General features: G+C 30.1%; 3 protein-coding genes and 1 long non-coding RNA gene across 7 annotated transcripts in view; 2 read left to right on the top strand and 2 right to left on the bottom strand.

Moving 5' to 3' along the window:
• Positions 1-1,118, top strand: part of LOC134830300 (centaurin-gamma-1A) — a 49,933-nt gene extending 48,815 nt beyond the window's left edge. For both annotated transcript variants that reach the window (XM_063843727.1, XM_063843728.1), the window contains exons 7-8: positions 3-147; positions 210-1,118. In XM_063843727.1, coding sequence (XP_063699797.1) covers positions 3-147; positions 210-488 — 424 coding nt within the window. In that variant the 3' untranslated portion in view covers positions 489-1,118. The remainder of the gene's footprint in view (positions 1-2; positions 148-209) is intronic.
• A 2,355-nt stretch (positions 1,119-3,473) lies between these two features.
• Positions 3,474-6,692, bottom strand: LOC134831829 (uncharacterized). 2 transcript variants are annotated; one of them, XR_010162022.1, is made up of 3 exons: positions 6,617-6,692; positions 3,733-4,243; positions 3,474-3,567 (listed from the first exon to the last, which is right to left on the bottom strand). It is a non-coding gene; the product is annotated as an uncharacterized LOC134831829 (long non-coding RNA). The 2 variants fall into 2 exon arrangements; XR_010162021.1 differs by having other exon boundaries at positions 3,474-4,243.
• A 2,330-nt stretch (positions 6,693-9,022) lies between these two features.
• Positions 9,023-14,608, bottom strand: LOC134829768 (sodium-coupled monocarboxylate transporter 1). 2 transcript variants are annotated; one of them, XM_063843013.1, is made up of 9 exons: positions 14,476-14,577; positions 14,122-14,372; positions 12,440-12,613; positions 12,081-12,381; positions 11,962-12,027; positions 11,549-11,600; positions 10,457-10,679; positions 10,253-10,393; positions 9,023-10,195 (listed from the first exon to the last, which is right to left on the bottom strand). In XM_063843013.1, the coding sequence occupies exons 3-9, from the start codon at positions 12,580-12,582 to the stop codon at positions 9,184-9,186; spliced, it is 1,938 nt and encodes a 645-aa protein (XP_063699083.1). In that variant the 5' UTR covers positions 12,583-12,613; positions 14,122-14,372; positions 14,476-14,577; the 3' UTR covers positions 9,023-9,183. The 2 variants fall into 2 exon arrangements, with proteins under 2 accessions (XP_063699083.1, XP_063699084.1); XM_063843014.1 differs by lacking the exon at positions 14,122-14,372 and having other exon boundaries at positions 14,476-14,608.
• Positions 14,609-16,204: 1,596 nt separating this feature from the next.
• The window catches only part of LOC134832208 (sialin), a 28,595-nt gene continuing 28,035 nt past the window's right edge, over positions 16,205-16,764 (top strand). Inside the window, exon 1 of the mRNA XM_063846174.1 lies at positions 16,205-16,403. The gene's annotated coding sequence lies outside the window, so the exon portion shown is untranslated. The remainder of the gene's footprint in view (positions 16,404-16,764) is intronic.

Raw genomic sequence — 16,764 nt, 5'->3', positions numbered from 1 at the left:
AGGTCTGACATGAAACTAATAGTGCTTATTTTGGCACATACGGGCTCGACATTCGTAAATGTAACTGTTAACGCTCGCGATTTAAGGACACCGTTGCATCTTGCATGCGCAATTGGTAATTTGGCGATCTCACAGCTGCTTGTATGGGTAAGTTTTCTCTCGAATTTCATCTAAAAAGACAATTTTTGACATTTTTCATGCAATTTTAGTACAATGCCGACACAAAACAAACAGATCACGAAGGTAGAACGTGTTTAACGTACGCCAAAGCTGCAAATTCCCTCGCAATTGTCAAACAATCTCAAAATACGCCGCATCACGTGAACGCGGAAACAACAAAATCCTTAGTTGAACTGCTCGTTTCGCTCGGAATAACGGATCCTGTGCCGCTAATGGGAGGACAAACAGGCGGAACATTGCCTCGACGACAGAGTTTGACGAATAACGGCACCAACAACTACGAAAAAGTGCCCTCGAGTGTCGTTTAAACTTAACAGAAGAAACTTAAATTCCGAAAAAAGAAAGAAATAAGTCTTAATTTGATGAGAAAAAATTAATTTATGTTAACATTGGACGAATTTATTTGTTTTTTCCCTTGAAAAAAAAATCTTTTTATTATTTCTTTTCTTTTTTTCGTTCCAAAAGTTGTGATTTTATATTATAGTTTTGTATTATAATAACGTATAAAAAGTTATATTGTTCAGTGTGTAGAGAAAAAAACCAATAGACTAGTTTTAAATTAATTAATCAACAAAATGCTTGTAAATGCTCGTAAAATTCTAGATAAGTTAAAAACAGCAAAAAAAATTAAATAAAGTATTAAAAAGTTTTCTTGTTTTTTCCAATTTTTTCGAATTTCACGCCAATTAAGAGCCTTGCTATGAATTTTGTGTAAATTTTTCAATAAATAAAGTTTTTTGTGTTTAAGAGCACGTTCCCTTAAAAAAAAAAACAAGAAAACGAACCTTATGATGGTCTACTTCTAAATATATATAAAATAATTAATATAATATTTATGTAAATGTCTTGAAAGAAAAAAAAATGATTAATGACAAAAAAAAAAGTATTTAAGGATAAAAATGTAAAAAAAATTATTGGAATGAATGAATATTATTAAATAACTGATAGAAGAGCAGAACGATATTATTATATATGATATATGATAATTATTATAATTTATATAAAAATGCATATATATATGATAAAAATATTAAAATAAAAAGATTAATGAAAAGGATATTTCAAGAAAAAAGAAATTTAAATGAGTGTTTTATTGTTTTTAACGTAATTTTTGTTCGTTTTTGGATGAATTAAAGGTGAGTTATGAATAATTTTTAAATTATTTGACGTTTTCAGTAATTTTTTAATATTTTTTTTGTGTTCATTAGGCAAAATTTTAATAATTTTTTAAATGAAAAATTAATTTTTATAAAAATAAAATATTTTTAGTGGTTTGTGATATAAAAAAGTAATTTTTATTAATTTTTTATTTATTAATTTTAATTGTTTATATCAAATAATGAATATTATTGAAAAATTTGTGATGATAAAAAGCGTTCGATTTTTCAATAATTTTGTCAATTTTCTAATTATTTTAGGACTTAAAAGTTAAGTTCACTGAACAATAAAGCTCAAGGGCAAAATATATTTTTAGTTAAAGAGCAAAGTTAATTAAAATTGATATAAAATTTATAAAAATAATTCAAAATGTGGAAAATTTTGAATTTTTTTTTTATTAAATTATATCAAATTTTTATAAATTTATTGCTTTTTAGTGAAATTTCTTTCCGAAAAAATGTCAATAATGAGCTTTAAGGTGCAAAATTGAACGAATAACGGTTCAAAAATGTTTTGTGAGAAGAAAATTTTCTTTAAAGACTTGCTTTAAGTAGTTAAATAATTATTTTTTAATAATAATTTTTTGATAAAAATGATTTGAAATGAAAAAATTAACAGAAAATAATTTTTTATTACAAAAAGTTGATGAATTTTTGAAAAAATATTAATTTTGGGTAAGTAAAAATCACAAAATTTACCTTAAATTTTTATCTTTTTTATCTCAAAAATTAAATTTAATTTAAATTTTTGAAGAAAAGTATCCTTAATGAACCATTTCTAACATTTCAGCTTAAAAAATACCGAAATTCAACAAAAATTCTCCCTTAACGAACATTAACTTACCTTAAAACAACTTTTCTCATCTCTCCAAACCTTATAATGTTCAAAAAACAATTAAAACTGAAGACATTTGGGACCGAATTCAATTCATATGTTCAAAACTTGTATTAAAACATCCCAAAAACATAATTTTCATTTGAATCGTCATCGCCTTATCCTTTAATCCCTCAGTTTTTTGTATTATTTACCTTCATCTCATAGTTTGAACATCCAAAATCCATCAAGATTTCAACCGAACAATCCATCACGAACAATTTTTCAAAAGAAAAACACAAAAAATCTCATTTTCAATTTTATTTATTTTTTTTAAACATTTTTTCCATTTAATTTATTTAAATATTTTTTTTCACATAAGAAAAAATTTTTCTTTTTTAAAAAAAGGCAAGCATAAGTTAACATTTCAAATCAAAAAATAAACAAAAGATTAATGAGTAAAAAACAAGTCATGCGAAAATTAATCATTTTCATTCCATTTTTGTGCCTACTTGGTATGCAAATAATTTTTAAATGGGGGAGTTTGAGTTATTTTCCTACGTCGAAGGTAGTTATTAGGCAAGAAAAAAAAAAAAACCATAAGTGGCAAGCGGAAAAACGGAAACGAAACAAAAAATCGCCCATTCTGGATTTGGTCATAAAGCTGCATGAAGTTTCGTCACACATACAGCTAAAATAACCAAAGACGGAATAGGAAAATCATAAAAAAAAACTAAAAAGGAAACAAAAAAAAAATTTTTTTCGGTAATCAAACAATAAATAAAATAATGAATCATCGTGAAAAACTCACCTGATGGAAAAAATTGGAAAAATAATTATTTTTTTTTTTGACGGAATGTGGGTCAGTCACAGACCATCAATGCTTTGGTAATCTAGCTTTATGAAATAGCAAAGTCTATCATACAGCTAAAGCGCCAAAGCTATGATAGTTGCCAGTTAAAGCACTCGAAAAAGTTTTACAAGAAAATTTTCCGTTTTCACTCGACTTACTTGAAAATTATCCTCGAAAATCCTCGAATTCGATTAAAATGATTTTTTTCTGTTGAGAATTTTGTTTTTTCGAGAAGAAAGAAAAAAAAAACACAAAAATACAAAAGGAAAATGGCAGCGAATTTCCACTCCTACAACACTTCTACTCCGTTTCTCCGTAATTTTTTTTTTTTTGCACAAAGAAGTGCGTGCCATTCCAACAGGTACAGAGTTACTCTCAGAATTGCCACAAAAGGTACACACGGAAAGAGATCCGTTTGTTTTGCGACTTGTTTCATTGCCACTGAGAGTCACTCAGTACCTGAGGGAAGGACGACGCAGGCGTCGAGCGCAATCGCAATCAACGGATGACTTTCCTGCGGTGCATGGGGCGTCAATGGATGTACGTGTGTGTATGCGAGATTTCTAAAATATTCAAAAAAAAATTACTAAAAGATGAGAAAATTTATCTTACTTCGACATGAATTTCCGTTATTAAATATTCAGGTGACTTTTGACGAGTTAATCCTTGATAATTTTTCACGCAGCTGAATAGTTTTGATTTTTTTTTTAACAATTTGTTATCCTCACCTGATATTTTTTTGATTTTTTCGCGATTAATGAATGAGATTTTAATAAAAAAAATATTTTTTGTTTGATTTTTTGAATTTTTGCACTAAAATTTTTGATTTTTTGACGTTTTTCGGGAAAGTTCTCGAACGAGAATATTTTTAACGATTTTTTTCTCATCCCAGACACGGGAATTTTTGCCATCTGTGATTGAAATTGGCGACTTTTGATGATGATTATAAACCTGTGTACCGTAACGTTATAAATGGTGTGTAAATTTTGTCGTCTCCTGCCCGTTTCGACACGACACGCATTGCAACTCAACTCAATTTATTGATTTTTATCATCATCGCGCGGATTGTCTTGCATGTTCCTCCTCTCCGACCGTCGTCATCTGCTGCTGCTGCTGCTGCTGTTTAACGCACAACGCGAACACAACTGCGGGGGAATCGGAATTTTCACATTAAAAGACGATAAATTGAGTGCCAGCATCCCGTTTCGCGTCGCTCGCAGGGGAAATGCCCGAAAAATCCTGGAAATGAACAAGAGAAGAAGCATAAAGTGGGACATATTTTATCATCTTTATGTCGTTATTATCTGTGTTTTATGTGCGAAATGTACATGTTGCTACAAATTTTTTTTTTTATTTTTTTTTCTTCGTTTCGCTTCATGAGTCGACATTGTCTTCGCTTGCTCGTTGGCTAAAGTAATAAAAAAGGGATTAAAGAATTCCCACTTGTTACTTTTTCGCACAATGAGGCGTCTTTTTAAGAGAAAAGAGTTGATGAGAAATTAATAATTGGATGTTTTTTGAATGGAAAGTTGTTGAAAAAAGGAAAACTTTTTCTGAGGGGTGAACGTAAATTAAGCGTGAAAGGTGATTTGAAAGAGATTGAAATCACTTTTATGAAGGAAAATTGTTGAATGAAGGGTTTTTATGATTTTTACTGACCTACGGAGCAAGTTTTGGTCATAAAATTATGAAAATTAACTTCAATTTGCTCTTTAATGGTTTAAAAAGTTAAAATTTAGGTCAAAAGTTTCTTTGAAGATTTAAAAAAAGTAAAATTTTAAATAATTTTTTGAAATAATTTTTAAGTTTTTTATAATATCGAGTTTCAAATAATTTTTTAAATTATTTTTTTAAATGTTCAAAATTTCAATCAAAAATAGAAAAAAAAATTAAAGGAAATTCCTTATATTTTCGTCAATTTTTGAAGAAATTTAATAATTTTCTGATTATTAATTTAACTCAAAAAATTTACCAAATTTAAAAATAAATTTGCTTTTAAAAATTAAAATAAATTAAAAAAAAAATAATTAATTAAAATAATTAAAAATAAAAATAATAAAAAAATTAAATTGTCTGAAAAAGTTCATTTCGAGATTACTCAATAAATGGTTAAAAAAATAAAAATATTTAAGATTTGCTTTAAATTAGATTTTAAACAAAATTTTAACATTTGAAAAAAATTACCAAAAAAATATAATTTGAAAAAAAATAATTAAAAAAATAATTAAAAAAATATAAAAAAAAATAAAATTAAAAAAAAATAATAAAAAAAAAAAAAAAAAAAAAAAAAAAAAATAATTAAAAAAAATAATTTAAAAAAAAAATATATTCAAAAAAAAAAAAAAATAATAATAAAAAAATAATTTAAATATGAAAATTTTTGAAATAATTTTTTAAAGTAAAAATCATTCTTTGAATAAAATTTTTATTTTTTTTCAATTTTTGACTTCAAAAAAAAAAATAATAAAATTCAATAAAATTTTCAAAAACTATTTTTTTTCTCAGAAATTAAAAAGAATTCTAAAAAAAATTTTTTCATAAATTTTTTTTTAAAAAATTTAAAAATTGTTTTTTTTGACCATCAAATCTGTCAAAAAATTATTTTCGCTGCAAAAACTGCTCGTTCACTAAAACAACACACACAAAAATTAACGCAACCTGACACGAAACAAATCCATCAACAACAGAAAAAAATCCATTGTCAGCATAAAAAAACATTTTTTATCGTCATTCAAATAATCGCCATAAAAAAATATTCAATCAACTTCCAAGAATTCCTCCGCCAACCGAATAACGTGTAGGAAAGACGGCGACGTGAGCTTTAATGTAAATTATGTCAAATCACCCTCCGTTCTGCTCAGCTCAGAAAAAAAGCTATAAATGCATTCATTGCACTGCAATGCACACACAGGAAGGCGATTTGTGTGTGTGGGCGACGCTGAAAGATGCATTTAACTTCGCTCTCCTCCTCGCCGCTCTTCGTAGAGACGACACAAAGTCATAAAAAAAACGGCAAACATTAATTTAACTTTGCTCTGTGCGTGCATCCGTCTTTCGTCTGTACGTTCGAGACGACGAGAATTTTGTTATGAAATTTCAAGGGCGTCAAAAATTGCTTGTTCCGTGACATCATAAACGTGATTTCCACGAATTCAGGACAACAAAAAAAATCCCTTTGTCGCAATTTAATTAAAAATTTAAGAGATTTGAATTAATTTTTGTCCAAAAAATTAAGAAAAAATCCGCGTATGGAGACGAGCATGAACGATACACGATAGATGCAAAAAAAAACCGAAAAATTATGGAGACGAAAAAAAATGAGAGACCGGCATTTTGGAAAAACAGAAGCTCATGTAACTTGACCTTTGTCGAAATTTCGAACGAAAATCGCAAAAACTTCACTGAATACGTCACTTTTTGAATTTCCGCGTTAAAACAAAGGATTTTCCATGAAATTCCGGGATAAATGTTAGTCATCTTTAGATGAAAGTGAAAGGTGCGCCATTGTTAATTACAGGATTTTTTCATGTCTCTCCCGAATTTTCACAAATCTCGATGAAATTTTGACAGAAAAGACATTTAATTTAATTAAAAATATTTTTAAACACTTACTTGGCAGCGGGAAATGCGAAAAACTGAAGAAAATTTAATCCGAGAGCCAGTTGAACGATTCTGATTCTACGTTAGAGACGAATGAAGTTGATGAAAATCGCCAAAACTCATTCAGGATGAAGGCAAATAGCGAACTGGGCTTGAAGATGGAGCTTTTTCAGGTAAATTTGAATAATTTACGGGATTTTGTGACGTTAAATTATTGAAATTTCTCTTTTTTAGACGAAATTTTTATGATTTTTGATGGAAATGAAGGTTTTAAGGCGAAATTAAATGTTTTTTATGAAATGCGCTTACGTCAGTGTCACAGCGAGTTTGGATTTTTTGAGCGATTTCGGCGCAGCGTGCCAATTGAGAAAACGTTTCGTGCGTAAACACTTTGTGACTCGCAAATTTCTCGCAAAAACCATTGAATTAAAGCTCGCAAAAGCATGTTTTGCAATCAAAACCCGCCATTTGGGTACAACATGTGCAATCCGCACTGCTTTTTCACCTCCAAGGAGTGTGAAAGTCGTAATTCTGCCAACAATCGACCCGTTGTCGTGTATCCTTTCTACACTTGTCAGCCATGTTTGCGTCGAATGTGGAACAAATCGCCGCCGATTCAGCAAAATCCGTCGAAACCTTCGACTTCTTCGAGCAGCAAACGGAAAACTGATGCGGAAGAATCCTTTTATGTGCCGGCAAAGAAGAAAAATCGCTCAAACACGACCGATGGATGTTGTAATTCGAACAACAAAACGTACTCGATAACAGATCCGATCGAAGAATTAAGAACTCGCTATCCGAATTTTGATTTTCCTGAACCGATTAAGATCAAAAAGGAGCCTTGCGATGACATACTGAAGCCTGTGAAGAAATCTAAGGCAAAAAAATCCGACGAAACTCCGAAAGAACTTTCCAAAAGCAAGAAATCCGAGGTTAAGAAGCCAAAATTGATGCCCAAATTTGCCAAAGAACGCGCTGAACGTGAAAAAGCTGCAAAAGAAAAGAAAAAATCCGCAACAGAACCCAAGAAGAAGGAAAGAAAATCGAATTTACCTGTTCCTGGATGGTATTCGAAAAAATACGGACGGAACAAATTCAACAAACCGCGTGTAAAGCTCGAAAAGTTACAACCTGATGTCTTGTTGGAGCTTGTTTGTGATAAAATGTTGAAGCCAGTCGTCGAGGAACCCCCTGAAGAGCCGGAAAAAGATCAAAATGTCTTTCCCGTTGCGTTATGGGCTACCAAAGATTCGATTCCGCTGAAGCCTTTTAAGGTTAGTTACGTTGAAAATTGGCTTGGAGGTCTAAAATCAGGCGCTGAAGCAAAAATTCCTGAACATGAGACAGAAAAACGCGCAAATAACGACGAACAATCTCCCTTGGGGGACGATTTCTTAAAATTTCTCGACTCAGTCTCGCTTAAATCTGTTGAACAGATTGACAGTGACGATCCTGAGAAGATTTTGGCACAAAATATCGACGAAGTTATCGTTGACGATGCAAAAGGAGACAAAGATGTATCGCGAATTACACCCGATGACTCCATGGAGATCGAAAACGAGCCTCATAAGACATTTTCCGAGTACAATTCGTTGTTACAGATGCCTCTAAGTGTTCCATTGATCACTCCTGATCTCTCGCAAGAACCCAAAACTGACGATAATGCTAAAATTGATGCTCCAAAAGATGTAATTTCAACCGAAGATGACAAAATTGAACCTGATTTGACAAAAAAAGATGAAAATTTCGTAAATTCTGATACTAACGAACCTGAAAATGATGAAAAAATTACCGATGATGACAAAATTGAGCCTGCTGAAGCTCCTGATGACCTTGATTTGACCTCAAAAGATGAGACTCCCGCAAAATTTGACACACAAATGACGAAAAATGAAGATTTATTGAAAGTTTCTCCCGTTATTGACCAAAACCAAGAAATTTCTGTTGATGAATTGACTGAAAATGGCGAAAAACTTCCCGAAATCGCCCAAATTCCTGATGTTGACGTAAAAAATGAGGAAATAATCCTCACAAATATTACCCCCATTGAGATAAGTGACCCTGTTCCTGTCATAGTTCAAACAACTTTCATGCCTCTGATCCCAAAACTCGACGATGAGGCCCCAAAAATTGATGAATCGACCCCCGTTGAGTTCAATGACTCGTTGAAAGTGACTCCCGAAGAAGAAAGTATCTTGTTGGAAGAAGATATCACGCTCTTGACCATTCCCGGAAGTGTTGACGAGGCTTCGAAAGTCGAAAATGGCGCCAAAAACGATGAAAAAGTAGCAGAAGTCTACTTTGAAAGCAAGAAATCCGTACAAAAGTCGACAGATCCGTTGGAAGTCGATCCCTTGACTGCCAAAATGCAGTAAAACTCTCCTCTTTTAGAGTTAAAAAGTGAAATAAAAGTTATTTTGAAGTACTATTTTTTATTTAAAATTATCTCCGTACAAAATTTCCTTATAAAAAGATTGAACTTGAGGTCTCGACGATCAGGGTTAAAAATATCACAGTAAGATCTTTGTTATTTTTCGTTTAAGAATTGACTAAAAACCTAAAAAAATTAAAAACCCGGATCATCTCTCGCCCACAATTTGACATTCGCTGTCGGTTCTCTCGACTTTTTGATGATGCGGAAGGCAAGTTTGTGAATTGTTGCTCGTGATGCACGCGATATTGATGTCATGAAGCGGTTCGGAGCAACTTCCATAGGATTTTTTCGCTTTTACGGATTGTCCAAAGTTGGTAAAGCACTCTTTGGGAAGGAATCTGTGGATAATTGGCGAGATGAGTTCCGGATCGATCGTTTTTAGGTCTCTGCCTCCCGTGAAATACGAAACTAACGTTCCTATAATGACAACGGTGAACACTCCAATGGGATTTATCCAATGAAATGACAACCGATAAAGTGCAAAAACTTCACTTTCGTCAATTTCGGGAGGAAGAGTTGCCGTTACATTTCCTAATTCGATGGGGCATTGATCTACCATGACCTCGAGTTTTTGCGAAACTAATTTTCCCGCAGCTGCCATCGCTTGTGATCCAATTGAAACCCATCCGGACATGAAAGCGCCGCAAATTGCACCGACAAAAGCGCCTTTTTCGTTCGCCCATGGCACGAGCATGCCGAGAAAGAAGACTCCAAAGGTAGTTCCGGCGGCAATAGCTGATAACGAAGTCGCAACTCCCAAAATTCCGCCGAGTTTTTCGACGATAAAGAGACATCCCATCGCCAAAGCGCCCAAAACGAGGATACTTCCTTTGACAAAAATCGCCGCATTTCGTTCGGAAGGATTTATTTTAAAAACTCCCTTTAAAATGTCTTCGTACAAAACAGCTGAGGTTGAATTCAAGACGACAGAAAGCGATGAAAGCGCAGCACCAAAAACTCCCGCGATAAATAATCCGGGAATGCCATGAAGATGTCCTACAGTTTGCATCACGTACACGGGAAGTAATTGATCGTCAGCTTTGATGAGGCCTGCAGTCATGGGATCACAATGTGCATATGCTGCGTACACCAAAAGACCACAATAACAGCAAACGGAGACGAATAAACTTATCCCGATCGTGTAAATCATCGTTGCTCTAAAAGAAAAAATTGAAAATTTAATTTTTTAAAAAAAATATTTAAAAAAAACTCACGTTCTGGCAGTTTTCAAATTCGGTAGCGACATGTAACGTTGTACCATTGTCTGATTTACAGCATTGAACGCTGTCCAATAGAGATATCCCCCGAAAACTACTCCGTAGAAAGTTTGGCGTTTGTATAATGAAGGATCGAATCTAAAAATTTCAAGAAAAATTCTCATTAACATTTGATTTTATAAAAAATTGAAGAAATCTTACTCAAAAAGTTGAATTCTACCGCCTTCCATTGCAATTCTGAAGACTTCTCCAATGCCTCCCATGTAATAAGTGCCTAAAGCTGATATGCAAACGATTGATATGAACATTACCATGATTTGCCAAGCGTCGGTAAAGACAACAGCTCGTAATCCTCCCAAAATTGTGTAAAAAAGGCAAATTACGCAGACCATGAAACCAACGAGGTATAAGTTGATGCCCGTTACTGCAAAGAAAATAATGAAAAAAATTTTAATTTTTATTTTTTTTTAAATTTTGTTTCAAATTTATTAAAAATTCAAACATTTGATTTACATGAATTTTAAATATATTTTTTTTGAGCTCCAAAATATCAAAATTGTGAATTTTTTTAACAATTTCTTTGTATAAGAGACAAACAAATTTTTTTTATAATTTTAAAATTGAAAAATATATATAAAAAAATTAAAATTATAATTTGCTCAAAAAATTTGAAAATTTAATTTATTTTCTTTTTCCTTGAAAACTTGAAAATTGTTAAGAAATTTTCAATTTTGATATTTTAAAAATATAAAAAAAAAAAATCTTTTAAATATGAAAAATTGACATTTTTGTTTTAAAAAAATATAAAAAAAAAATTTTAAAAAAAAGGTTTTTTAAAATTATTAAAATAATTATTAATTAATAAAAAATATTTTATTTATCTTTTTTTAAAATTATTATAAATTTTTTTTTATTTTTAAAATTTTAAAAATAAATTATAATAACTTGATGCTCAAGCAATTCAAAAAATTTATGTATTTTTTGTGAAGAGCTTTAAGTTAATTTTTTTATTAAAAAAAAAAGTTAAAAAAATGACAAAAATTAAAAAATTTATTTTTATAAACACAAAAAATGTAAAAAATTAATATATTTTGCTAAAATAATACTAAAAATATCAAAAGTTGTTCAAATATTTCTTTTAAAAAAATTTTAAAAAATCTAAAAATTAAACACTCGAGCCCCTAACGATATGCAATTAACTCAACTTTGCTCTTCTTTATCGAGTTTTATTAAAAATTCAAGTTCAAGTTATTTTTTTATGAACTTTTAAATTTATAAAAAACAAAATCTTACCTTGGTTGAAGGCTAAACTTGGCACGTAGATAACAATTGGCAGAAAAAGTATCTAAAAAATTAAAATTTTAATTAATTTTTATGTAAAATTTTTAAAAAATACGAAATTCAAAACAAAAAAAAATGTCATTCGGCTTTGTCTGTTTAGTGATCTGAACATAAAGTACGAAATCTGAACAGATTGTGGAAATTGAATATTATTCTTGCCTCAATAGTTGTTAGAAATATCTCATTTTACAAGAAACTTCTAAATTTTGTATAAAAAGGCGAAATTTTTTCCCGTACAAGACTTTGAACACGAGTCTCGTAACACAGAAAACATCCGAAAAACTGACACTTAGAACGTTGGTCTATACCGTCAGTACTGATATGACGTGCAAATGACGTATTTTGTTGGAATTTCGTGTACGTACCTCGTCTAAGACGAACATCACAGAGGCTATTGTTCGTATCTTGTTGTCAAATCGGAGTTCCAAGTACTAAAAAAACAATTTTTATGAGTTTTTAATCAATTTTATGAGAAATTTCTTACCTCATAGGACGATCCGACGCCTAACGAACTAAAAACTGGCAGAAAAACGATCGAAACTGTGATGCCCATGAGCAAAATTGGCACGATAATTAACCAATATTGCGTTCCGTAGTTGTAAATTTCGGATGGCGTACCGAGAACAGTGACTCCGCTGATGTAACTTGCAACGAGAGACATCGCAACAGGAAATGCTTTCATCTTACGAGACCCGAGTAAGTAATCGTTCATGGATTTTGAGCCGAAATCGAGTTTTGATCTGTCTTTTGACTCTTCATCTGTTGAGTTTTTCGCATGAGCAGGCCTAAAAAATATTTTTTTTAATGAAAAATCACGAAAAAATGTGAAAAATAAAAATTTACCGCCAATATCCATAATAACATCCAGATCCCGCAGACAGCAGCAACATCGACGCAAAAACGCAATAATCGACGATGCTGAAGTGAAAATTCTTCACGGGCAATGTTCGATCGTCGTCGAAGAAAAAATGACTTTCAGAGCTCATTTTTGTATGTTTGCCAGCTGCAACATCAAATCTGGAAATGAGAAAAGACAAAAAATTAATTTTGAATGTTGTTCACGTTGTTCTCTATTGCATATGAGAGGCACCGGACCGGTTTATTACATAAGAAAACTTCTCTGTTTTTTACTTTTTGTGTAGGTACAAGCGTTATCTTTAAAGTCAAGTCTCATTTTACAGCGCTCACGAAATTTTGGAATGTAAACAAATGGCTCTCGGGGTTATTACATGTGATTAAAATGTTTGTTTTCATATGAAATTTCACGAGAAAAGAGAATTTTTTAATTTTTTTTTTAAATATTTTTTTTAAATTAAAATTAAATTTTAGAAAATAAAAATTCTACAAAGATTTTAATTTTTTTAATTTAAAAAATATTAATATTTATTAAACATTAAAAAATAATTTATTGTCTCGAAAAATAAATATTTTAAAAATAAAAAAAAAATAAAATTATAATTTTTTTTTCTTAAAAATTTAAATAAAAAAAATAAATTGAAGTAATTTAAATAAAAAAAAAAATAAAATTATATTTTTTTTCTTAAAATTAAAATTAAAGAAAAATAATTAATAATTAATTTTTAATATTTTTTTTTTATTTTTTTATTTTATTTTTTTTTAATTTTTTAATTTATTTTTTTTTTTAAATTTTTTATTTAAAAAATTTAGAAAAAATAAAAAAAAATCTGAATAATTTTCTCACAAAATCGCAGCTCCTCAAAAAAAATTCCAACAATTTGAATATAAAGTAATTAAATTACACCAAAAAATAAGACATCCAAATTCCAAAGTTCGCGTTCACGAAGGTACGTGGCGTCGTCGCGATCAATTATCTTGCGCGTATCTATCGATCGACCTCTATTGAAAAATTGTAAATAAATACAAAACAAAAATCTCTTTTGCACAAATCATTCTTGATTACGGCAAATCGGTCATAATCTGTCAGTAGCCCGCTGATTACCGCGTCTCGTGAGTCAATTTTGCGAACCCGGTATTGATAAAAAGGCATTTCAATAGACTTGCGATAACACTTTTTTGGCAATAAAAAACAAATATTTTGCGCCGTTTTCCGTATTCTCCATATAAGTAGCGACATTATCAGGAATTCACGTCAAAAAAATGGGGGACAAGCTTTTATCTGTCGATGTGTATCGCCAAAAAGAGGCAAAAATTGTTTTTTTTTTATCAATTTGTGTTGACTCAGTTGTCGCTCAGGGTCAAAGTCTGATTCAAGGTTTTTTGACAATTTTTTGAAGTTCAAAAAAATTTTTTTTTTTAAATCAACGAGATTTACGTAATTCGCTACTTTCTCATGCGAGCCCTTTTCGTTGCATGAATAATTTTGTTGACACTTCGTTTTCATTGTAGCACAAATTCCGGATTTCGAAACGACATCATCGCATTTAATTAAATTATCTACAAACAATTGACGAGTGTCGATAAAAAAAATCACTTCCCTCTCTTTCGTTTAATTAGTTGGACAGTTGGTTAACAATGTTTATAAATAAAAAAAATTACAAACTCACAACAAATTAAGTAGCACTTTCCGATTGATTGACAAAAAGCTGTTTTAAAAGGCAAACACTTGCAATGCACGTCTGTGTAGGAAGGCAATCAAATGTAGACTGACACACATTTCGAAAAAAACGACGACGACGATGACGATCGGCAAAAGTTAATCGGCAGCAGACGATACAACAATCAACAAACTTCACCTTGTCCCATTCATTCATTCATATTCGATCGACGATTGTTGCTATCAGCGTGATTTACAATTCTAATGATTTATTTTGCATGTGAGATTATTCTGATTAGAATTTATTGTCGTCTAAAATTGCTTCGTTTATGGGATTTGAGATGATGATTTTTGGATTTCTTACGTTTTATTGCTGCATTTTAAATAAAAGATGCAATTTTTTTATTTACTTTTTTCGTCACAATTGAAATTAATGTAAAATTTTCAAAAATTCTGAGGAAAATTATTTGTTTTTGTTGTTTTGATAAACTTTGCCGAAGAGGGCGTGAGTGAAAAAGTCCCAAAGCGTAAAATTTTTGAGATGTCAATTACCGTAAAGTTGGTAATTTTAATAGAAAATTTTTAATTTTGAAGATTTTTTACAAAAAGTTGAGAATTATATAAAATTAAAGTAAAAATTTTATATTTCATTAACTTTAGGATTTAAAAAAAGAGATATTTTGAAAAAATATATATTTTGATATGAATTTTTAAAATTTTCTTTGAAGTAAGAATGAGCCTGAACTTTATATCAATTTTTTTTGAATAATGGTTAAAAAACAACTCTGAAGAGAAAAAAAATAATTTGTATTGAAAATGACCTTCTTTCATATATTATGAAGGCTCAAAATTAATAATATCAATATATAATTTTTTTTTTCAAACTGAAACTGAAAAATCATTTTTATGCTCTGAAGTTTTTTTTTGACATAGTTTTATTTTGAAAACTAAATATGTCAAAAACTGTGTCAAAGCAATTTTTGTCAAATCTTGCTCCAAAAATAAAAATTTGTCACTCTAATTTATCATTTTTATTCATTTTATAACTCAAAACTGCCAAAAAATTGAAACTGAAAAAAAATTTTTCTTTGACATAGTTTTATTTTGAAAACTAAATCAAGAGAAAAACTATGTCAAAGCAATTTTTGTCAAATCTTGCTCCAAATGGATAAAAATTTGTCAGAGGGCTCTAATTTATCATATTTATTCATTTTATAACTCAAAACTGCCAAAAAATTGAAACTGAAAAAAAATTTTTTCTTTGACATAGTTTTATTTTGAAAACTAAATCAAGAGAAAAACTATGTCAAAAACTGTGTCAAAAACTGTGTCAAAGCAATTTTTGTCAAATCTTGCTCCAAATGGATAAAAATTTGTCAGAGGGCTCTAATTTATCATATTTATTCATTTTATAACTCAAAACTGCCAAAAAATTGAAACTGAAAAAAAATTTTTCTTTGACATAGTTTTATTTTGAAAACTAAATCAAGAGAAAAACTGTGTCAAAAACTATGTCAAAGCAATTTTTGTCAAATCTTGCTCCAAATGGATAAAAATTTGTCAGAGGGCTCTAATTTATCATATTTATTCATTTTATAACTCAAAACTGCCAAAAAATTGAAACTGAAAAAAAATTTTTTCTTTGACATAGTTTTATTTTGAAAACTAAATCAAGAGAAAAACTATGTCAAAAACTGTGTCAAAGCAATTTTTGTCAAATCTTGCTCCAAATGGATAAAAATTTGTCAGAGGGCTCTAATTTATCATATTTATTCATTTTATAACTCAAAACTGCCAAAAAATTGAAACTGAAAAAAAATTTTTTCTTTGACATAGTTTTATTTTGAAAACTAAATCAAGAGCAAAACTAAATCAAAAACTGTGTCAAAGCCATTCTGAAATTAATTTTATATAGTAATTATTTTTAAAAGGTATTTACTTACCTCTGAAAATTTCAAATTTCCCCAAAATATTTTTTTTCTTTTAGAATCCCTAACTTTACGGTAAACTCTTCAGCATGGAGTTCTATGGAGTTATACGAACGCATCGTACAGACCTAAAATTTCGTGCCCAGTTTCAAAAAACAGCTGATTTTCATAACACATTTCTCACATCGTCGCGCAATAATTCCTCAAAATATTCCTGTAAATATCAAAAATTCGGCGTGATCGTAATCGGCAATTGTTTAAAAGTGACAAAGTGCATAGAAGAAAATTGAAAATAACCAAAAATATTGTGAAATTTCATTGGAAAAGTGAATAAGAGTCACATACATTTTGGCATTGCATCAAGGTAGGCACCAAAATATCACAATTTTAAACGTTTGACTCTCCTTTTGTGCTTTTAAAGTTGTTGAAGAATACAAAAAATAATCGATTTCGGGATTTTTTTGAAATAAATCGAAAAAATTTGCATAAAAAAGTGAAAATTTGCTTCCGTTAACGACGTTCAAGGCAATGTTTTATGTTTTGCACATCGAGTGAGTGATGACATCGTTATGAAATATGAACTTTATTGATTTTCCGCATCGTCATGCATTTCCATTTACTCATTAACTAACGGAGAACGCGTAGGCATCTCGCCACAGAAGGAATTTAAGAGGGAAATTGTTCGGATTCTATTGTCGGTTTGTATGACACGTGCGTCATTCGGG

Source organism: Culicoides brevitarsis, chromosome 2 (assembly GCF_036172545.1).
Source record: "Culicoides brevitarsis isolate CSIRO-B50_1 chromosome 2, AGI_CSIRO_Cbre_v1, whole genome shotgun sequence".
NCBI lineage: Eukaryota > Metazoa > Arthropoda > Insecta > Diptera > Ceratopogonidae > Culicoides > Culicoides brevitarsis.
This window is presented reverse-complemented; position numbering and strand designations above follow the sequence as displayed.